The 16,532-nt window shown below is 45.8% G+C and overlaps 1 protein-coding gene across 1 annotated transcript in view; it reads left to right on the top strand.

Annotated features, from left to right (window-relative positions):
• KCNAB3 (potassium voltage-gated channel subfamily A regulatory beta subunit 3) overlaps window positions 1-16,532 on the top strand; it is a 142,860-nt gene that overhangs the window by 43,164 nt on the left and 83,164 nt on the right. The window contains exons 3-4 of the mRNA XM_056570116.1: window positions 13,218-13,255; window positions 13,403-13,482. Of these exons, the coding sequence (XP_056426091.1) occupies window positions 13,218-13,255; window positions 13,403-13,482 (118 nt within the window). The remainder of the gene's footprint in view (window positions 1-13,217; window positions 13,256-13,402; window positions 13,483-16,532) is intronic.

The following is a 16,532-nucleotide window of genomic DNA, read 5'->3' as shown; positions in this document are numbered from 1 at the left end:
ATTGCAATTAAAAACCCAAAACGTGTGAACACAGCCTTACATGGTACAGTCATCAGCCCATTAAGGGCCTTCAAGATGCCATATTGTTCCTTATTTATAGAAACTGGAGAACTCATAAGTTAAAGGGGTTCTCCACCATAAGGTGATTTTAGTATGTACCTGACAGGCAGTAATGGACATGCTAGGAAGGATCTGCACTTGTCTTTGGGGCTAAATGGCTATGCTGTGAGATTACCATAACATTGGGGCTAGCTTTTTGTGAACTGGTATTTCCTGTTTGAGTTTTCTTCTTTTGCCTACAAATCCCATAATTCCATTTTCCTCCCTCCCACACATCAGCCACCCCAGCCATTGAAAAATAAATTAGCTGCATCCATTCAAAAGACCTGCAATCAGGGTGAATTAGTTGCAGATTGATCTCTCTCCCACCAAGCTATCCCTCCACCCATCAGCTGACTAGTGAGGTCAGGTCTCGGCCACATTGCAACCTGAGAAACATCTGAGACAACAGTCATTTTGTATACTGATAAAAACAAATATTGGGTGAAAATCACATAAGAATTGTGAGAAAACCGTCACACACAGGTACAGACACTATAATATGAACTATACTAACTTTACTTTACCCCTGTAGCATAGTCAAATAAACAAAAAAATTCCTGGAATACCCCTTTAACTTAACCCTTTAACGACCACAGACTTAAATGTACGTCCTGGTTTGGCGGCACTTCCCGCACCAGGGCGTACATTTACATCCTGTGTATGACCGCGAGCATCGGAGCGGTGCTTGCGTCATACACGGCAGGTTCCGGCTGCTAATAGCAGCCGGGGACCCGCCGGTAATGGCCAACATCCGCGATCGCGCGGATGTCCGCCATTAACCCCTCAGATGCCGTGATCAATACAGATCCGATCATCCAGCATGGCGGCCGGAGGTCCCTTCACCTGGCTCTGGCCGTCTCCCGGGGTCTTCTGCTCTGGTCTGAGATCGAGCAGACCAGAGCAGAAGATCACCGATAATACTGAGCAGTGCTATGTATTGCTATAGATAGTCCCCCATGGGGACATAAAAAGTGTAAAAAAAAAGTTGAAAAATGTAAAAAAAAAAGTACAAAAAAAAAAGTGAAAAATCCCCTCCCCCAATAAAAATGAAAATTGTCAGTTTTTCCCATTTTACCCACAAAAAAGCGTAATATTTTTTTTATAAACATATTTGGTATTGCCGCGTACGTAAATGTCCGAACTATCAAAATATAATGTTAATGATCCCATACGGTGAATGGCGTACACGTAAAAAATTTAAAAAGTCCAGAAATGTTGCTTTTTTGTCACTTTTTATTAAAAAAAATAATAAAAAATGATCTAAAAGTTTTATAAATGCAAATGTGGTATCGATAAAAAGTACAGATGATGGCGCAAAAACTGAGCCCTCATACCACCCTATAAACGGGTGGTCAAAATAGGGCGATTTTAGATTACTGATCTTGTACAAAAAGTTTTAGATTTTTTTTAAGCAGTACAAAAATATGAAAGTATCTAATCATGGGTATCATTTTAATCGTATTGACCCACAGAATAAAGAACACATGTCATTTTTACCGTAAAGTGTATAGTGTGGAAACAAAACCCTCCAAAATGTGCAAAATTGTGGTTTTAATTAAAATTTCCTCCCTAGAAAAAATTTTTTGGGGTTCGCCGTACATTTATGGTAAAATTAGAGGTTTCATTACAAAGTACAATTGGTCATGCAAAAAACAAGCCCTTATATGGGTCTGTAGATGGAAATATAAAGGAGTTATGGATTTTAGAAGGAGAGAAGGAAAAAACGAAAAAGCAAAAATAAAATTGGCCTGGTCCTTGAGGTGAAAATGGGCTTGGTTCTTAAGGGGTTACATTTCCTGGTTCCAATACAAACAATATAAAGCTATGAATCCATTAAAGAGGAATGGCGGGACCACGGGGTGTAGCGGTGTAGGTGGATGGGGCAAGATGGTATAAATCCTAGGGGAAAGGTGTTATTAACCCCTAATGTTCGTGACGCCAGAGTGGTTTTTGGGTACCGGAACCACCCAAACGGTATCTCCGCTATTCAAATAGCTAGGCAGTGAAAATGAGAGTCCACGACCAGGTTATGGTTTAACGGAGGCTTTACTGAGGTCAGATAAGTGTTATTCTCTTCACAGCTAGGCCAGAATCCCAGAGAGGTGGCCAGGAACACAGAAGGACCTCGCAGATTGCTGGGACCAATTCTACTAACGTAATAGACGTTAGGTAATTGACTTGAGGCTGGACTGTAGATAGTGACAGCAGACATAGACTTGACTTACTGGAATGACTGGAACTGAGGCCTTCCAGGTGCTGGACACGCGCACTGAGACATCTGGTGTTTGCTGTTCCTCAGCAGGGAGCATAAGAGAGAGAATTGTGATGGCCGCCCCCTTATATAGAGGGGGGCTGAGCCAAAGCCCATTGGTCAAGCTGCAGGTCATGTGTTAAACTGATGCCCTCTGGGTAACATCATGTGATAACATAACATGTGACACCTCACAGGTCCTTTAGATGGCCTCTCACAGGTCCTTTTGTGGTGACCACAGGGTGTTGCGACCTACGATAGTCCCGACATACGATCATTTCAAGATACGATGGCCTCTCAGAGGCAGCATCAAAATACGATCACTCTCAGAGGCAGCATCAACATACGATCACTCTCAGAGGCAGCATCAACATACGATCACTCTCAGAGGCAGCATCAACATACGATCACTCTCAGAGGCAGCATCAACATACGATCACTCTCAGAGGCAGCATCAACATACGATCACTCTCAGAGGCAGCATCAACATACGATCACTCTCAGAGGCAGCATCAACATACGATCACTCTCAGAGGCAGCATCAACATACGATCACTCTCAGAGGCAGCATCAACATCCGATGCTTTTGTATGTCGGGGCCATCGCATAAACGGCTATCCTGCAGCGCAGACTGCTTCAGCTACCACCGGATAGCCGTTTACGGTGCCCCGTTCGGTCCGCTGACGATCACTTACCTGTCCTTGGGGCTCTGGCGCGTCCTCTTCGGGATCCCCTGCATCGTCGGTGCTCTCCATCATCGTCATCACGTCGCTGCGCACGCTGTCCCGTCATCCAATAGGAGTGGCGTGCGTAGCGATGTGATGGCGGCGACGGAGAGCGAGGATGCCGGGGAAGAAGAGGCCTTGCCGGAGCATCGGGGACACCTCGCGACAGCGATGGAGGGCGACATCCCGGGCAGCGGTGACGAGCGGTGACGGTCCGGAGCGGCGGGGACAGGCGAGTACAACTTCCTATACCAGTGGTCTTCAACCTGCGGACCTCCAGATGTTGCAAAACTACAACACCCAGCATGCCCTGACAGCCAACGGCTGTCCGGGCATGCTGGGTGTTGTAGTTTTGCAACATCTGGAGGTCCGCAGGTTGTAGACCACTGTCCTATACTTTACATTGCACGGATCCCTCAACATACCATGGTTTCAACAAACGATGGTCCTTTTGGAACGGATTACCATGGTATGTTGAGGGACCACTGTATTAACCCTGGGGGCAAGCTGTTGTTAACCCCTTAGTGTTCGTGATGCCAGGATGCGGTTGTTTCGGTATAAATAGCCACCGACAACCAGCCCAGAAACAGTATGCAATAAAGGAATGTCCACGGCAAGGGTTTTGCAACAACTGGATCTTTTACTTAGAATATTCAGGAAACAGTCTTTACAGTAATGCAGTTTCCACAGAGGCAACCGGGACACAGGATATCTTGCGGGCTTGCTGGGACTTGTAGTTATGAGGATATTTATGCAGGCCACTGTGCTACTAATATATTCCTTAGCTGAGTAGTAGTCACTGGATTTGTAGAGAGAATTGTACCTCACATTTTAGAAGTGGCTGCTGTTCCTTAGGCTTTGGCCTAGATGAGATGGATTGGCCGTATACAGGACTTTATGCTTCCTTTAGGTCCAGGTCTCAAGAGAGCGAGAATAGAGACTACAGCCCCTTATATACTAGGGGGCTGGACTAAAGCCCATTGGTTGCTAATCCCCTGGGGTTCCTGTGCCCATGGAACTTTAGGTATATCACATGACAGTAGGTCACATGACCAAGGAAGGTCCTATACATTTTATACAAACTGTACAACTTTATATATATGAACAATAGATACACATAATGAATATACATTGCATTAACATGAGACAACAAGGGGAGAGCCCTTCAGGAGAGCCCAATGGACCTAAGGGACTCTTCCTGAGGAGACTTAAAGGGGTACTCCGCCCCTAGACATCTTATCCCCTATCCAAAAGATAGGGGATAAGATGTCAGATCGCCGGGGTCCCGCCGCTGAGGACCCCTGCAATATATCAAGCAGCACCCACCTGTAACTGCCTCCGGAAGCGCTGGAGGATCTCAGGCTAATTCCTCCCGACCACGGGGACGGAAGATCGTGACATCACGACTCCGCCCCCGTGTGACGTCACGCCCCGACTCCTCAATGCAAGTCTATGGGAGGGGGCAAGACGGCTGTCACGGGGCGGGGCAAGACATCACACGGGGGCGGAGTTGTGACGTCACGGCTACAGGTGGGTGCTGCTTGCTATATTGCAGGGACCCCGGCGATCTGACATCCCCTATCCTTTGGATAGGGGATGAGATGTCAAGGTGCGGAGTACCCCTTTAAGGATGGTACAGGACAGGTCCTGTACCGGGACACCACACTTTAGACTAGCTATACATTAATACACTGATTACAATCCTATAACAATAAATTTCACTATAGTAACAGCAGGGGAGACACTGCAGGAGAACCTCCAGGTCACCGAAGGACTCAACCTGACAGGGCCTAAGTGTAGTGCAGGACCATGTCCTGTACTGGGATATTACACTTTTTTTTTTTAAACACGTCCAGGTTGCCAGCGTTTAAAAAAACTAAAAACAACACCCTTCTTACCTCCATGGTGCCTCTGGTGTCATTGCACTGGCCTCAGTTGAAATCCTTTTCCTGGTGCCATCAGAGTGCAGCTCAGCTATTCATTGGCTGCAGCAGTGTTCCTTCCTGGCTGAGTGGCAGTGTGACATATTGGGCCCCAGCACTGAAAGGTTCTCTGTCTACTCAGTACCCCTGGTACTGGTTCTCTGTCTTTTCCGTACCCCTGGTACTAGGTCCAATTTGGCTTAAGGCTTGTACTGGCCAGGAGAGCGTCTTGTCAGGTGTGGAAAAAATACATGCACACAAGATGCCTTCTAAGTACGCTCTGTTTTACTATTTGCCAACGTTCATATATATATACCATGTTGCTTAATAGTTACAAGTCAGCAGAACACAAGAACAGGATGTACGTGCACAACAGTTAGGAATCAGCAGTTGAGAAAACGAGAAGTACGATACGAGCCTTGCGGTTACAAACGGCAGAATTAAGATATATCATACAAGATTACAGAATTAAGATACACATCATACAACATTACAGATCTGTATTATTTTATCAAGACCCTTGTATCCTTCAATCCCCTCTTAAAACCAGTTGTCACTTTAGACAACTTGGTTTTTCTTGTATTCTATTTTCTTTTGAAAAGTCTTTATGTAGGCAGTATAGCCTTCTGCCAAGTGACGGTGAAGTAGAGGGACTTGGGTGTCTGATGAGGTGGAGAGGAGGATTTTAGTATCTGCAGCAGGTCTTGGCTTGCAGCGTTTCATACATAAGAAAATAAGTTTTATTGATACATATACTATAAGGGCAATGACAGTAATGTGTATTATGAGCTGCAGAACGCCCCCTATCCATCCTCCTACGCCCTTGAGCCAGGTAGCGGGATTCAATATTGAAAAGGTATCCCCCCACCACTTATCCCTGTTGATTTCATTGTCTTTGGCATATTTGTCCCTCAATTTTTGTATGTTCTCAAGCTGGTGGTGCATCTGAATTGTTCCTGAAGTGTCTATGTAATGGCAACAAGTAGGACCTATGATTTGACACATCCCTCCTTGAGCTGCTGTGAGATAGTCCAAGACTATTGCGTGTTGGTTAGTCACTATCATCAGTTGATTTTGCACGGACACAGAGGTATTAGTAATTTCTAAAATGTCATATATTTGGTCGTCGAGGTAGTTAGTGGCTTCGACTAACTTATCCCATATTTGCATCACCATTGGATATATAAAAATGGTGCTAAAAAGCTTGTTGGTTATTCCCATTTGTACAACATGTGGCCTACCGTTTTCCCTTTCTTTGTTATCTGCTGCTCTTCGGTATAACATATGTTTAGGAGCTGCTCTCATGTCAATGTCGTCGTTGGATATGACAAAGGTGGAGGGGATAAGTCTAGCTAGGGTGCATGTGCCTTTGACCCCTACCGGCAACCACTTGTAGGCTTCCCTACCACATACCCAATAGATGTCTCGTGGGAGCTCCCAGAAAGAGGAATGTTGATTGATAAGTTTATTAACTATGTCAATGAGTCTAGAGGCATTTGTTAAGTAACACCAGGAAGGTATCTGCCCTAATCTACCGCAGTAGCCCACATCTGGGTTATTACATATTGGATCAGTAAGTTGGTATTCTGACGTGTCATTGCATGGTTGGTGTCCTGTTATATTATAGCAGTCTACGTCTTGAGTAGCCTGAGTAAAGAGGGTGTTATTTGGCCATTTTGGGTTATGTAAGTACCTTTCTATCTGGCTGGGCTTAAGAAGATCAGTACTTGCGGATGTCCTGTGAAAACTAACTTTTATCCCTTCCGTGGGGATCTCTCCTAGGTCTAATATATGTGTGACTACTCGAGTTACCCAGGAACCCCTTTTGAAAACCAACATTTGGTGTGGTCATGGGCCTGGGCTGCTTAAGTTTCCCTGCCACCATGTCTGCCCCACCCATCCTACTATAGGAATACCCACTGAGGTGTTCCAGTTCTTTGCATATGGTGTCTCATTGTCAGCAAGCATGTCAAAACAGTCTCCCTGAAATAATTCATATGAGGGCACAGGGATAGCAAAGTAGGGCATGCTTTGGGCAGACACAGGGGCATGGGTGCATATCCAACAATCCTTCGCAGTGAGGTTTTGTGCTAACATTATATGGTGTTTCAGGAACTTATCGTTTGGGTGTCTCTCTAATTCATTCTGTAGAGTCACCGTGGGGTGAATCAAAGTCAATAAAGTCATTAATGCAAACATCAGGAGACTTAGTTTCTTCAACCATCTGCCAGAACAAGGCCAGGGCATCAGCGGGTACATCTTTCGGTAGGCTTTCAAGGTCAGGGCTGTCTGCCCCCGTTATTACCTCCTTTGGGTGATGTTGAACGAGTTTGATCCGAGAGGCGTGGATCCAAGAAGGGCTGTCTTCCGTGAGAACCGCCGTCCTCGTCACGGCAACAACTGTGGTTGGGGGTCCAAAGGTGAAGTCTCCGGGCTTCTTTCCTTTCGACAGAGTTTTAACCAGGACAGTGTCGCCTTCCTGGAACTGGTGTGTTGGTTCCTGTGGGAGAGAAGGAGAATTACAGACAACATTTTGTTCTACTTTATCAAGGGTTTGGATGAGGTCTGTGACATATTGTTCCCTTATCTGGTTGAGGTCCCCTTCTTCTGTTATAAGTGGTTGTTGGGCCCATGGAGTCGGGAAAGGCCTACCCATGAGAATCTCAAAAAGGGGAGAGTTTTAAAGTCTTATGGGGGGTCTTTCTAATTTCTGAGAGTATGATGGGAAGGACTGGTTTCCACTTCTCAAAGGTGCTCCCTTTGGCCTACTCCGTGGAAATGAGCAATAAAACTGTGGCACTGTGTTGGGGTATGCATGGTGTCCCCTCTTTGCAGATCAATCCTGTTACAGGATTTTTCTGCAATACCGGATAACACCAATCATATTCCTCTTGTTCGGGAACAGAGGACTGGAGAGAGAAGAGTTTTTTTTTTTTTTTTTTCCGAGTGAAGGAGGTGTAAGAACTGGTAACATCAGTGAGACAGGTTGTTGTGTAGCAGCCAGTTTGGCAGTGTGGTCTGCTAGAGCATTGCCCTTTGAAATGTGATCAGTCCCACGTGTGTGTGTCCTGCAGTGAATGATGACTAATTGTGATGGTAGGGATGTCCGACATCACATCATCATGAATTTTCAGGCCAACTAGTGCGCAGGGCCAGATGTAGGGGAGGCATACACCATTTTCAAGTATGGATTACTGAGGAGAATTACCTCATATCCAGAGAGCCGTTGTGTTTACATGTGTTGTGTATGTAGGCCTTTAAGGAGAGAGATAACATCATGAGAAGTGTACAAGGTAGTGTCATGTCCTAAAGTGAGGATGGTAGCTTGTTCAACAATCATAGCACAGGCAGCAAGAGCTCGCAGACATGCCGGCATCCCCTGTACGGAGACGGGCATCACCTTTGAGAAAAAAGGCACAAGGACGTAGTTTACCTCCATGAAACTGTATCCGCACACCCGCCATGGTTTTACAATTGTCTCGTGCATACATGTGGAAAGGCAAATTGTAATCTGGGAGGCCTAGCCCTGGACTTGTCATTAAAAGCTTTGTACATTTATGAGGACCATTTGATTAGATCTGGTTTGCCTGATAGGGTAGCATCTCTATGAGCAGTCGGGAATCCACTGTCTGCAGTAGTTAATCATACCCAGAAAAGATTGACCAGGCCCGCTACAGACTGAACTCTAGACTTGCTCAACTCCCTTTTCCCTTTTGGCAGAACAAAATCCAGATATTCAACCTGTTCACAACACCATCCTCAAGGCAGGCCTCCTCAGAGAAACTACACATTAACAAATCATCAACATATTGGAGGAGAACAGAACCCTGGGGGGTGTGCCATGATTGTAAAAAGGCTTGGAGGACAATGCTGAACACAACTGGTGAATCAGCATACCCCTGGCGCATTCTACACCAGGTTAACTGTAGTCCCTCAAAGGAAAAAGCAAAAAGGAGTCTGGTCTCTTTGTCCACTGGGATCGAGAAGAAAGCATTCTTCAGATCGAGGACAGAAAAATGAGTTGCCTGTGCTGGGATTGATGACAACAGTTGGGTGACATCAGGAACTATAGGGGCAATAGGCACAATTAGTCTGTTGATGGCTCTCAGGTCTTGTACAAAACAGACAGTACCATCGGGTTTGGAGACAGTATGTTCTAAAACTCAAGTTTGTAGGAAATGTTTGATTATAGGGCGGATACCTTTGATTTGTTTCCTGTGACAAGGGGTGCTGTTTATGGTAGACCGGGAGAATGTCTGGTTTGAGTCTTGCCTTGTATGATGTACTGTCAATGTGTCCAACATCATGGTCTCCATGTGATCAGACAATGGGGTCTACCTCAGGTGGGACTTGGGTCGGGGACATAACAGGATAATGTTAGTACCCTGCAGGTGTGACTATGGGTGCGAGGTCAGACGTGACATGTAACCTGGACGGGGATGCAGTGATATGTAATTTGAGTTTACATGTGAGGTCTCTTCTCAGGAGGTTTACAGGGCATTCAGGTATGATGTGAAAGGAATAGAAGGTTAAATGGTCACCCTCGGGACATTGTATATACAGGTACTATCAACATACTCAATTTCAAACAGTAGACATATATATATATATATATATACGCACATATATATATATACATGCACATACATACATATCCCCTGAAAAACAAAACTACTCCAGATCCGAAGAAGAGGAAGAGACTGTCATGCTCCCTGTAAACCCCGCCTTACTCCCCCCAAACCTCTGTGTCACCAGTCACCGCCCCTTTGAGTCTGGCTTCTTGTCTTTCCCCAGTTCTGGTCAGTCACCATGAAACGTCTATTATCACATGTGTTACTGACAGTGTTACTTAACATCAAGAGACATACAAGAAACATGTAACATGTAACAATACCGACATTTACAAATACTTAACATACAACACACAGGGCCCACATTCTCACCAAAGATATAAAAATAAAAGTGTACACAGCTCTCTCAAAAATTTGAAAAATAATTATCTCCAATGCGCATTGTTTATAATCCAGTAAACCATTAGCTTGATTGTAAATGCCTAAAGTAATATTTATCAATTAAATAGTGATCAATTTTTATATTTATTTTATCTTCTTGGCCAAATTTCTTCTGTTATTACTCCTGTAATATAATCAGACAATTAATCGCATTTCCTGATACATTTCATTTTTTTGGCATCAACCCTGTGTTACTGTGAAGGCAAGAAATTAATGAAATATCATCAAATAGTTCAATTTAATACCACGTGAATATATTTTTCTTTTAACACCATTTTCATTACAACACAAACAGCTTCACAGGGAAAACATTCACTGGTCATTTTCTATACACTCCTGATTCTATACACCTCACACATATATAACATACTTTATATCATAAGAACCATCCTATAAACGCCATCATATGACCACATACACAGGGCTTTCCTAGCGATTTACCACATCACTCCATTCCATAGCATTGAACACTCATCTTCACTTCATTTATTCCAGCAGTGTCAGCTCTGCTCATCCTACATTCCTCACACTGCTTCACATGCTTTCTCCTTCACAAATCACCTGCTTTTCCACCAAAACTTTGAGTCTCTATTTCTGACAACAATCTCTAATCCTATTAAACAATTTACACAGCCCTGCATCATAACGCCAACATGCTGTGAACCTTTCCCAAAAATCCAGTAACAGTTTCACCAAGTTTTTTTTGTTTGCATGCCACAGCAATGGGCAGTGGTGATTTTTGTTTGAAAACTTGGTTAAGTTCCTCTTCTAATTCTCTCCATATACGCTCTCTACCCTTCTCGAGATTACAAATGTAGTTGTTAGAGTGGGGGTCAGGTGGTATTTATCATTGGCCCCCTCCTTTGGGAATGGGCTGGAGTCCTTCATGAATTCTGACCAACCAGCTATATCATCTACCCATGGATTCACTAAGTCCCATCCTGTAGGGCTAACTCGGGCCACATAAGCCTTACATGTTTCATTGGGAAGGGGAGGAGGATATGACTTAGATGATTTGGAACCCATGTTCAGTAATTGGTGCAAAACCACAATCTCTGGATTTGGATTCCTCTCAACAGATTAGGGATTCTCTGATTTAATTGCACCAATCACTGAGCATGCATGGTATCTCTGAACAAACTGTCACTTGCTTTCACCACATCCCGGGTCAACAAGTTTCCTCTAGCCGGGAGGGTGGGGCGTCTTACAGATGTTTTGAGAACCAGCAGAATATTACTTATTATTATCAGTATTAATATTATAACAGTTATATGCACCTTACTCTATACATTAAAGCAATGTTAGTATACTCACATGTCTTCTTAAGCGTAAGGGGAAAAAAAGGAAGTTACAAGTAAAACACTAAACAGAACTAAACAGAAATACAAGAAGATTTTTGTAAGCGTTAAGCCAAATTGAAACAAGACAACCACCCTGGATTGTCAAATTACTCTTAGTTCCTCATTTCCCCTGTTCCCTGAACAGAAGGCAAATACTGTAATACTGTGTCCCAGACACGATATGAAAGTAACTCTTATACTTACTGGAATCGAGACGTGGCCAGTGCCCCCCGGGTCGACAATACCACAATACCACACAAGGATATGGTTCTTACCGGTCCGGAGGATGACCCTCTCGATCCCGGACGAGCCCCCAGCTGAAAGGTTCTCTGTCTACTCAGTACCCCTGGTACTGGTTCTCTGTCTTTTCCGTACCCCTGGTACTAGGTCCAATTTGGCTTAAGGCTTGTACTGGCCAGGAGAGCGTCTTGTCAGGTGTGGAAAAAATACATGCACACAAGATGCCTTCTAAGTACGCTCTGTTTTACTATTTGCCAACGTTCATATATATATACCATGTTGCTTAATAGTTACAAGTCAGCAGAACACAAGAACAGGATGTACGTGCACAACAGTTAGGAATCAGCAGTTGAGAAAACGAGAAGTACGATACGAGCCTTGCGGTTACAAACGGCAGAATTAAGATATATCATACAAGATTACAGATTTAAGATACACATCATACAACATTACAGATCTGTATTATTTTATCAAGACCCTTGTATCCTTCAAGCACCAGCAAGAAGAATAGTACTGGGGCTCAAAAGGTCACACTGCCAATCACTGGGCCAATCACTGGCCGAGGAGGGACACCTCTGTGTCTAAGGCTAGGTTCAGATGACGGAATCTCCGGGCAGAAAATTTCCATCTAGAGATTCCGAGTGCGGCCAGCGCTAACTGAATCAGTCGGCGCTAGGACCGCGCGGACACTGCAGTCTCCAATAGACTGCAATGTGTTCTGCGCGGATTTCCGCCTGAAGAATGAGCAACCCCTTTGTTCAGGCGGAAATTTCCAAGCGGATTTTCCGTTCATAAATTCTGCTTCACAAATTCCGAAATGTGAATTTGTGAACGGAAACCCATTGTCCATACAATACATTTTAGCAAGCGGAATTTCTGCCTGCAATTTCAAAGAGGAATTGCAGGCGGAAATTCCGTAGTCTGAACCTAGCCTATCATGTCGGTCTCCAGCACCAGAGGCCAGGGTAACGATACCACAGAAAGCGGGGGAGCGTCAGGAGGTAAATAGAGGTTTTTGTTCTGTAAGTTTCAGGCCAAAAAAACGTGGTCTCCAAACTGTGTTCCTATCATAATTGTCGGCCAATGACGTACCAAAATACGACTAATTTTAGATGTATTTTTATTGATTTCAACAGCCAAAAAACTTCCTTTTTTGGGGGGACTCAATAAGGCAAATCAGGTCTGGGTGCAGCTGCAGGCACTACGCCCCCCGCCCCTTCCTTCCCCCCAGGGAATCCTATACATCTTCTCCTTTATCCCATAGTTCATAGGGTACGTAGTTCATAATGTTGAAGAAATATCAGAGTCCATCAAGTTCTACCTATAACCCTACTGTGTTGATCCAGAAGAAGGCAAAACCCCCATGAGGCTGATGCCACTTGTCCCATGACAGAGGAAAAATTCCTTCCCGACCCCAATTTGGGATCAGAATAAATCCCTGGATCAGTGTTCTGTTTCAGATCAGTAAGGGTCCGAAGTAACCCCAAAGACATCTTCAGGGGGGGGGGGGGGAGTGGTAGCGTAATGTTGCCTTACTGAGTTAAATAGGACGTGTACGGTTTTCTGCATTACGTTGCGTTGTCTGGCCCTATACACACACTAACCATCCCTCTTGTTGTCTGCAGGAACCTGGGTAACGTTCGGATCTCAGATTTCAGATGAGGTAAGGAAAGCAGCTGGAGAAGGAGGTGACTGGTAATGACGGATAGGTCAGCACCAGGAGGGGGTAGAACAGGTGGGAGACATATGGCGGGGGCTGGAGAACAATGGCTCAGGTTGCTGACACTCACTGTTTTATTTTTTTCACCAGGTGGCAGAAAATCTCATGACAATTGCCTACGAACACGGGGTTAATCTGTTTGACACTGCAGAGGTGTACGCGGCGGGCAGGTGAGAAGAGGCCGGTAGAGTTGTACAATTATTATGTAGAACGTGATGATTTAGTTAACCTCTTATTTTAGCATTTTCGTTATTTTTGCATTTTTGTTTACACTTAAAGGGGTACTCTGCCCCTAGACATCTTATCCCCTATCCATCTCGGCTGCAGCACCCAAGACATCCGGTGCAGGGAGCGAACTTTGCTCTGTGCCAGATGACTGGCCATGCCGGGCGTAGACTCGAAACATGGTGGTCACGCCTCGCTCGTAACGTCGCAGGAACGCCCTCTCATGGTAGGCCCCCTCCCATAGACTTTCATTGAGGGGGCGTGGTCACGACGTCATGGGCGGAGTGTGACCGTGATGTCACGAGCCTCTGGAGCTGCACCTGACAATCTAAACGAACGCCAGATGCAGCAGGGAGCACCCCCCAGCGGCGGGACACCCGCGATCAGACATTTTATCCCCTATACTTTGGATAAGGGATAAGATATCTGGGGCAGAGTATCCCTTTAAGAAAAAATAAAAAATAAATTATATATATATATATATATATATATCGTATTTATCGGGGTATACCACGCACCGGCCTATAACACGCACCCTCATTTTACCAAGGATATTTGGGTAAAAAAAGTTTTTTACCCAAATATCCTTGGTAAAATGAGGGTGCGTGGGTGTGCGTGTGTATACCCTGATACACTGTTTCTTACCCCGCAGAAGCCCCCAGGAAAGGCAGGGGGAGAGAGGCCGTCGCTGCCCGCTTCTCTCCCCCTGCCTTTCCTGGGGTCTAGAGCCCTGCTGCCGCCGCTTCTCTCCCCCTGTCTATCGGTGTTGTTGCCCCATTGCCGGCGCCGCTGCCCCGTTGCCACCCCCATCCCCGGTTGTATAATTACCTGTTGCCGGCGTCGGGTCTGCGCTGCTTCAGGCCTCCGGTGTGCGTCCCCTGCGTCGTTGCTATGCGCTGCGAGACGCAATGACGAGTGATGTCACTCGTCATTGCGCCGCGCCGTGCAGCGCATAGCAACGACGCAGGGGACGCACACCGGAGGCCTGAAGCAGCCCGGACCCGACCCCGGCAACAGGTAATTATACAACCGGGGATGGGGGAGGCAACGGGGCAGCGGCGCCGGCAATGGGTGCCTCTGCCCCTTCTCTCCCCCTGTCTGTTGGCGCCGCTGCCTTATTGCCGGTGCCACTTCTCTCCCCCCTGGCTATCGGCACCGGCAATGGGGCAGGGGTAGGGGCAGCAGCACCGATTGACAGGATGAAAGAAGGGGCAGCGGCGCCGATAGCCTGGGGGAGAGAAGCTGCGGCAGCAGGGAACCCAGGACAGGCAGGGGCAGAGAAGCAGGCAGCGCTGGCGGTCTCTGGACCTGCAAAAGCCGCTGCAGTACATTGATTTAAAGCGCCCGCTTTAAATCATTGAACTGCAGCGGCTTATCAGCGTATAACATGCACGTAGACTTTAGGCTATAGATATGCTCAATTCTGATCCCTATAACTTTTTATTCCCTATGTACTGCGCTATATGATGGTTTATTTATTTATTTATTTTTTGCATTGAGATTTGTAGTTTTTATAGATTTTTTTTAATCCTTTTTAATTAAAAAATTTTTCTGATAAATTATTATGTGACCAAAAATCATCAATTCTGGTGATCAGTCTTTTTGGTTTTCATTGACGGCATTCTCTTTGTGCGATCTTATAACTTTAACCGTTCGGACATTTCAGCGCACTGTGATACCAAATATGTTTATCGTTAATTTTGTTTACATTTTTTTCTATTTATATTTATCCCATGGCAACACAGTTATTTGGGTGGTCGTTGATCGTTTCTCCAAGATGGCACATTTTATTCCACTTCCAGGTCTTCCTTCTGCGCCACAGTTGGCGAAACAATTTTTTGTGCACATTTTTTGCCTTCACGGGCTTCCCACGCATATCGTCTCGAATAGAGGCGTTCAATTTGTATCGAAATTCTGGAGGGCCCTCTGTAATCAACTTAAAATCAAATTAAATTTCTCGTCTTCCTATCATCCCCAATCCAATGGGCAAGTGGAGAGAATTAACCAGGTTCTTGGTGACTATTTGCGACATTTTGTTTCCTCCCGCCAGGATGATTGGGCCGATCTTCTACCCTGGGCTGAATTCTCGAACAATTTCAAAGTCTCTGAATCCCCGTTCTTTGTGGTGTACGGCCGTCACCCTCTTCCCCCCCCTCCCCACTCCCACGCCTTCTGGTTTGCCCGCTGTTGATGAGGTTACCCGGGACTTCTCCACCATCTGGAAAGAGACTCAAAAATCCCTCATACAGGCCTCATCCCGGATGAAGAAGCATGCCGACAAAAAAAGAACTCCTCCTGTCTTTGCTCCTGGAGACAAAGTGTGGCTATCCGCTTCCGTGTCCCCAGTTATAAACTGGGACCACGTTATCTTGGACCCTTTAAAATCAAGTGCCAAATCAATCCTGTCTCCTACAAACTCCTTCTTCCCCCTTCTCTCCGTATTCCCAATGCCTTTCATGTCTCTCTCCTTAAACTGCTTATCCTTAACCGCTTCTCTCCCAAGGTTGTTGCTCCTACTCCTGTCTCCGGGTCCTCAGATGTCTTCTCGGTTAAAGAAATTCTCGCGTCTAAGACGGTCAGAGGTAAAAAAAAAATTCTTGTAGATTGGGAGAATTGCGGCCCTGAGGAGAGGTCATGGGAACCCGTGGATAACATTCTCGACAAGGACCTAATTCACAAATTTTCAGGTTCCAAAAAGAGGGGGAGACCCAAGGGGGGGGTACTGTTACGCCGAGTGCTCCAGGTCCCTGCTCCTCCCCGGAGCGCTCGCAGCGTTCTCCTGTTCGCAGCTCCCCGGTCAGACCCGCTGACCGGGAGCGCTGCGATATTGTCCCTAGCCGGGATGCGATTTGCGATGCGGGATGCGTCCGCTCGCAATTCGCATCTTGGTCCGCTTACCAGACTCGTTCTCCGTCTGTTCTGTCCCGGCGTGCGTGGCTCCGCTCCCTAGGGTGCGCGCCGGCTCTCTGCGATTTAAAGGGCCTGTGCGCCACTG

The sequence above is a fragment of the Hyla sarda genome, chromosome 4 (genome assembly GCF_029499605.1).
Source record: "Hyla sarda isolate aHylSar1 chromosome 4, aHylSar1.hap1, whole genome shotgun sequence".
NCBI lineage: Eukaryota > Metazoa > Chordata > Amphibia > Anura > Hylidae > Hyla > Hyla sarda.
The sequence above is the reverse complement of the archived record's forward strand: the minus strand, read 5'-3'. Positions and strand labels throughout refer to the sequence as shown.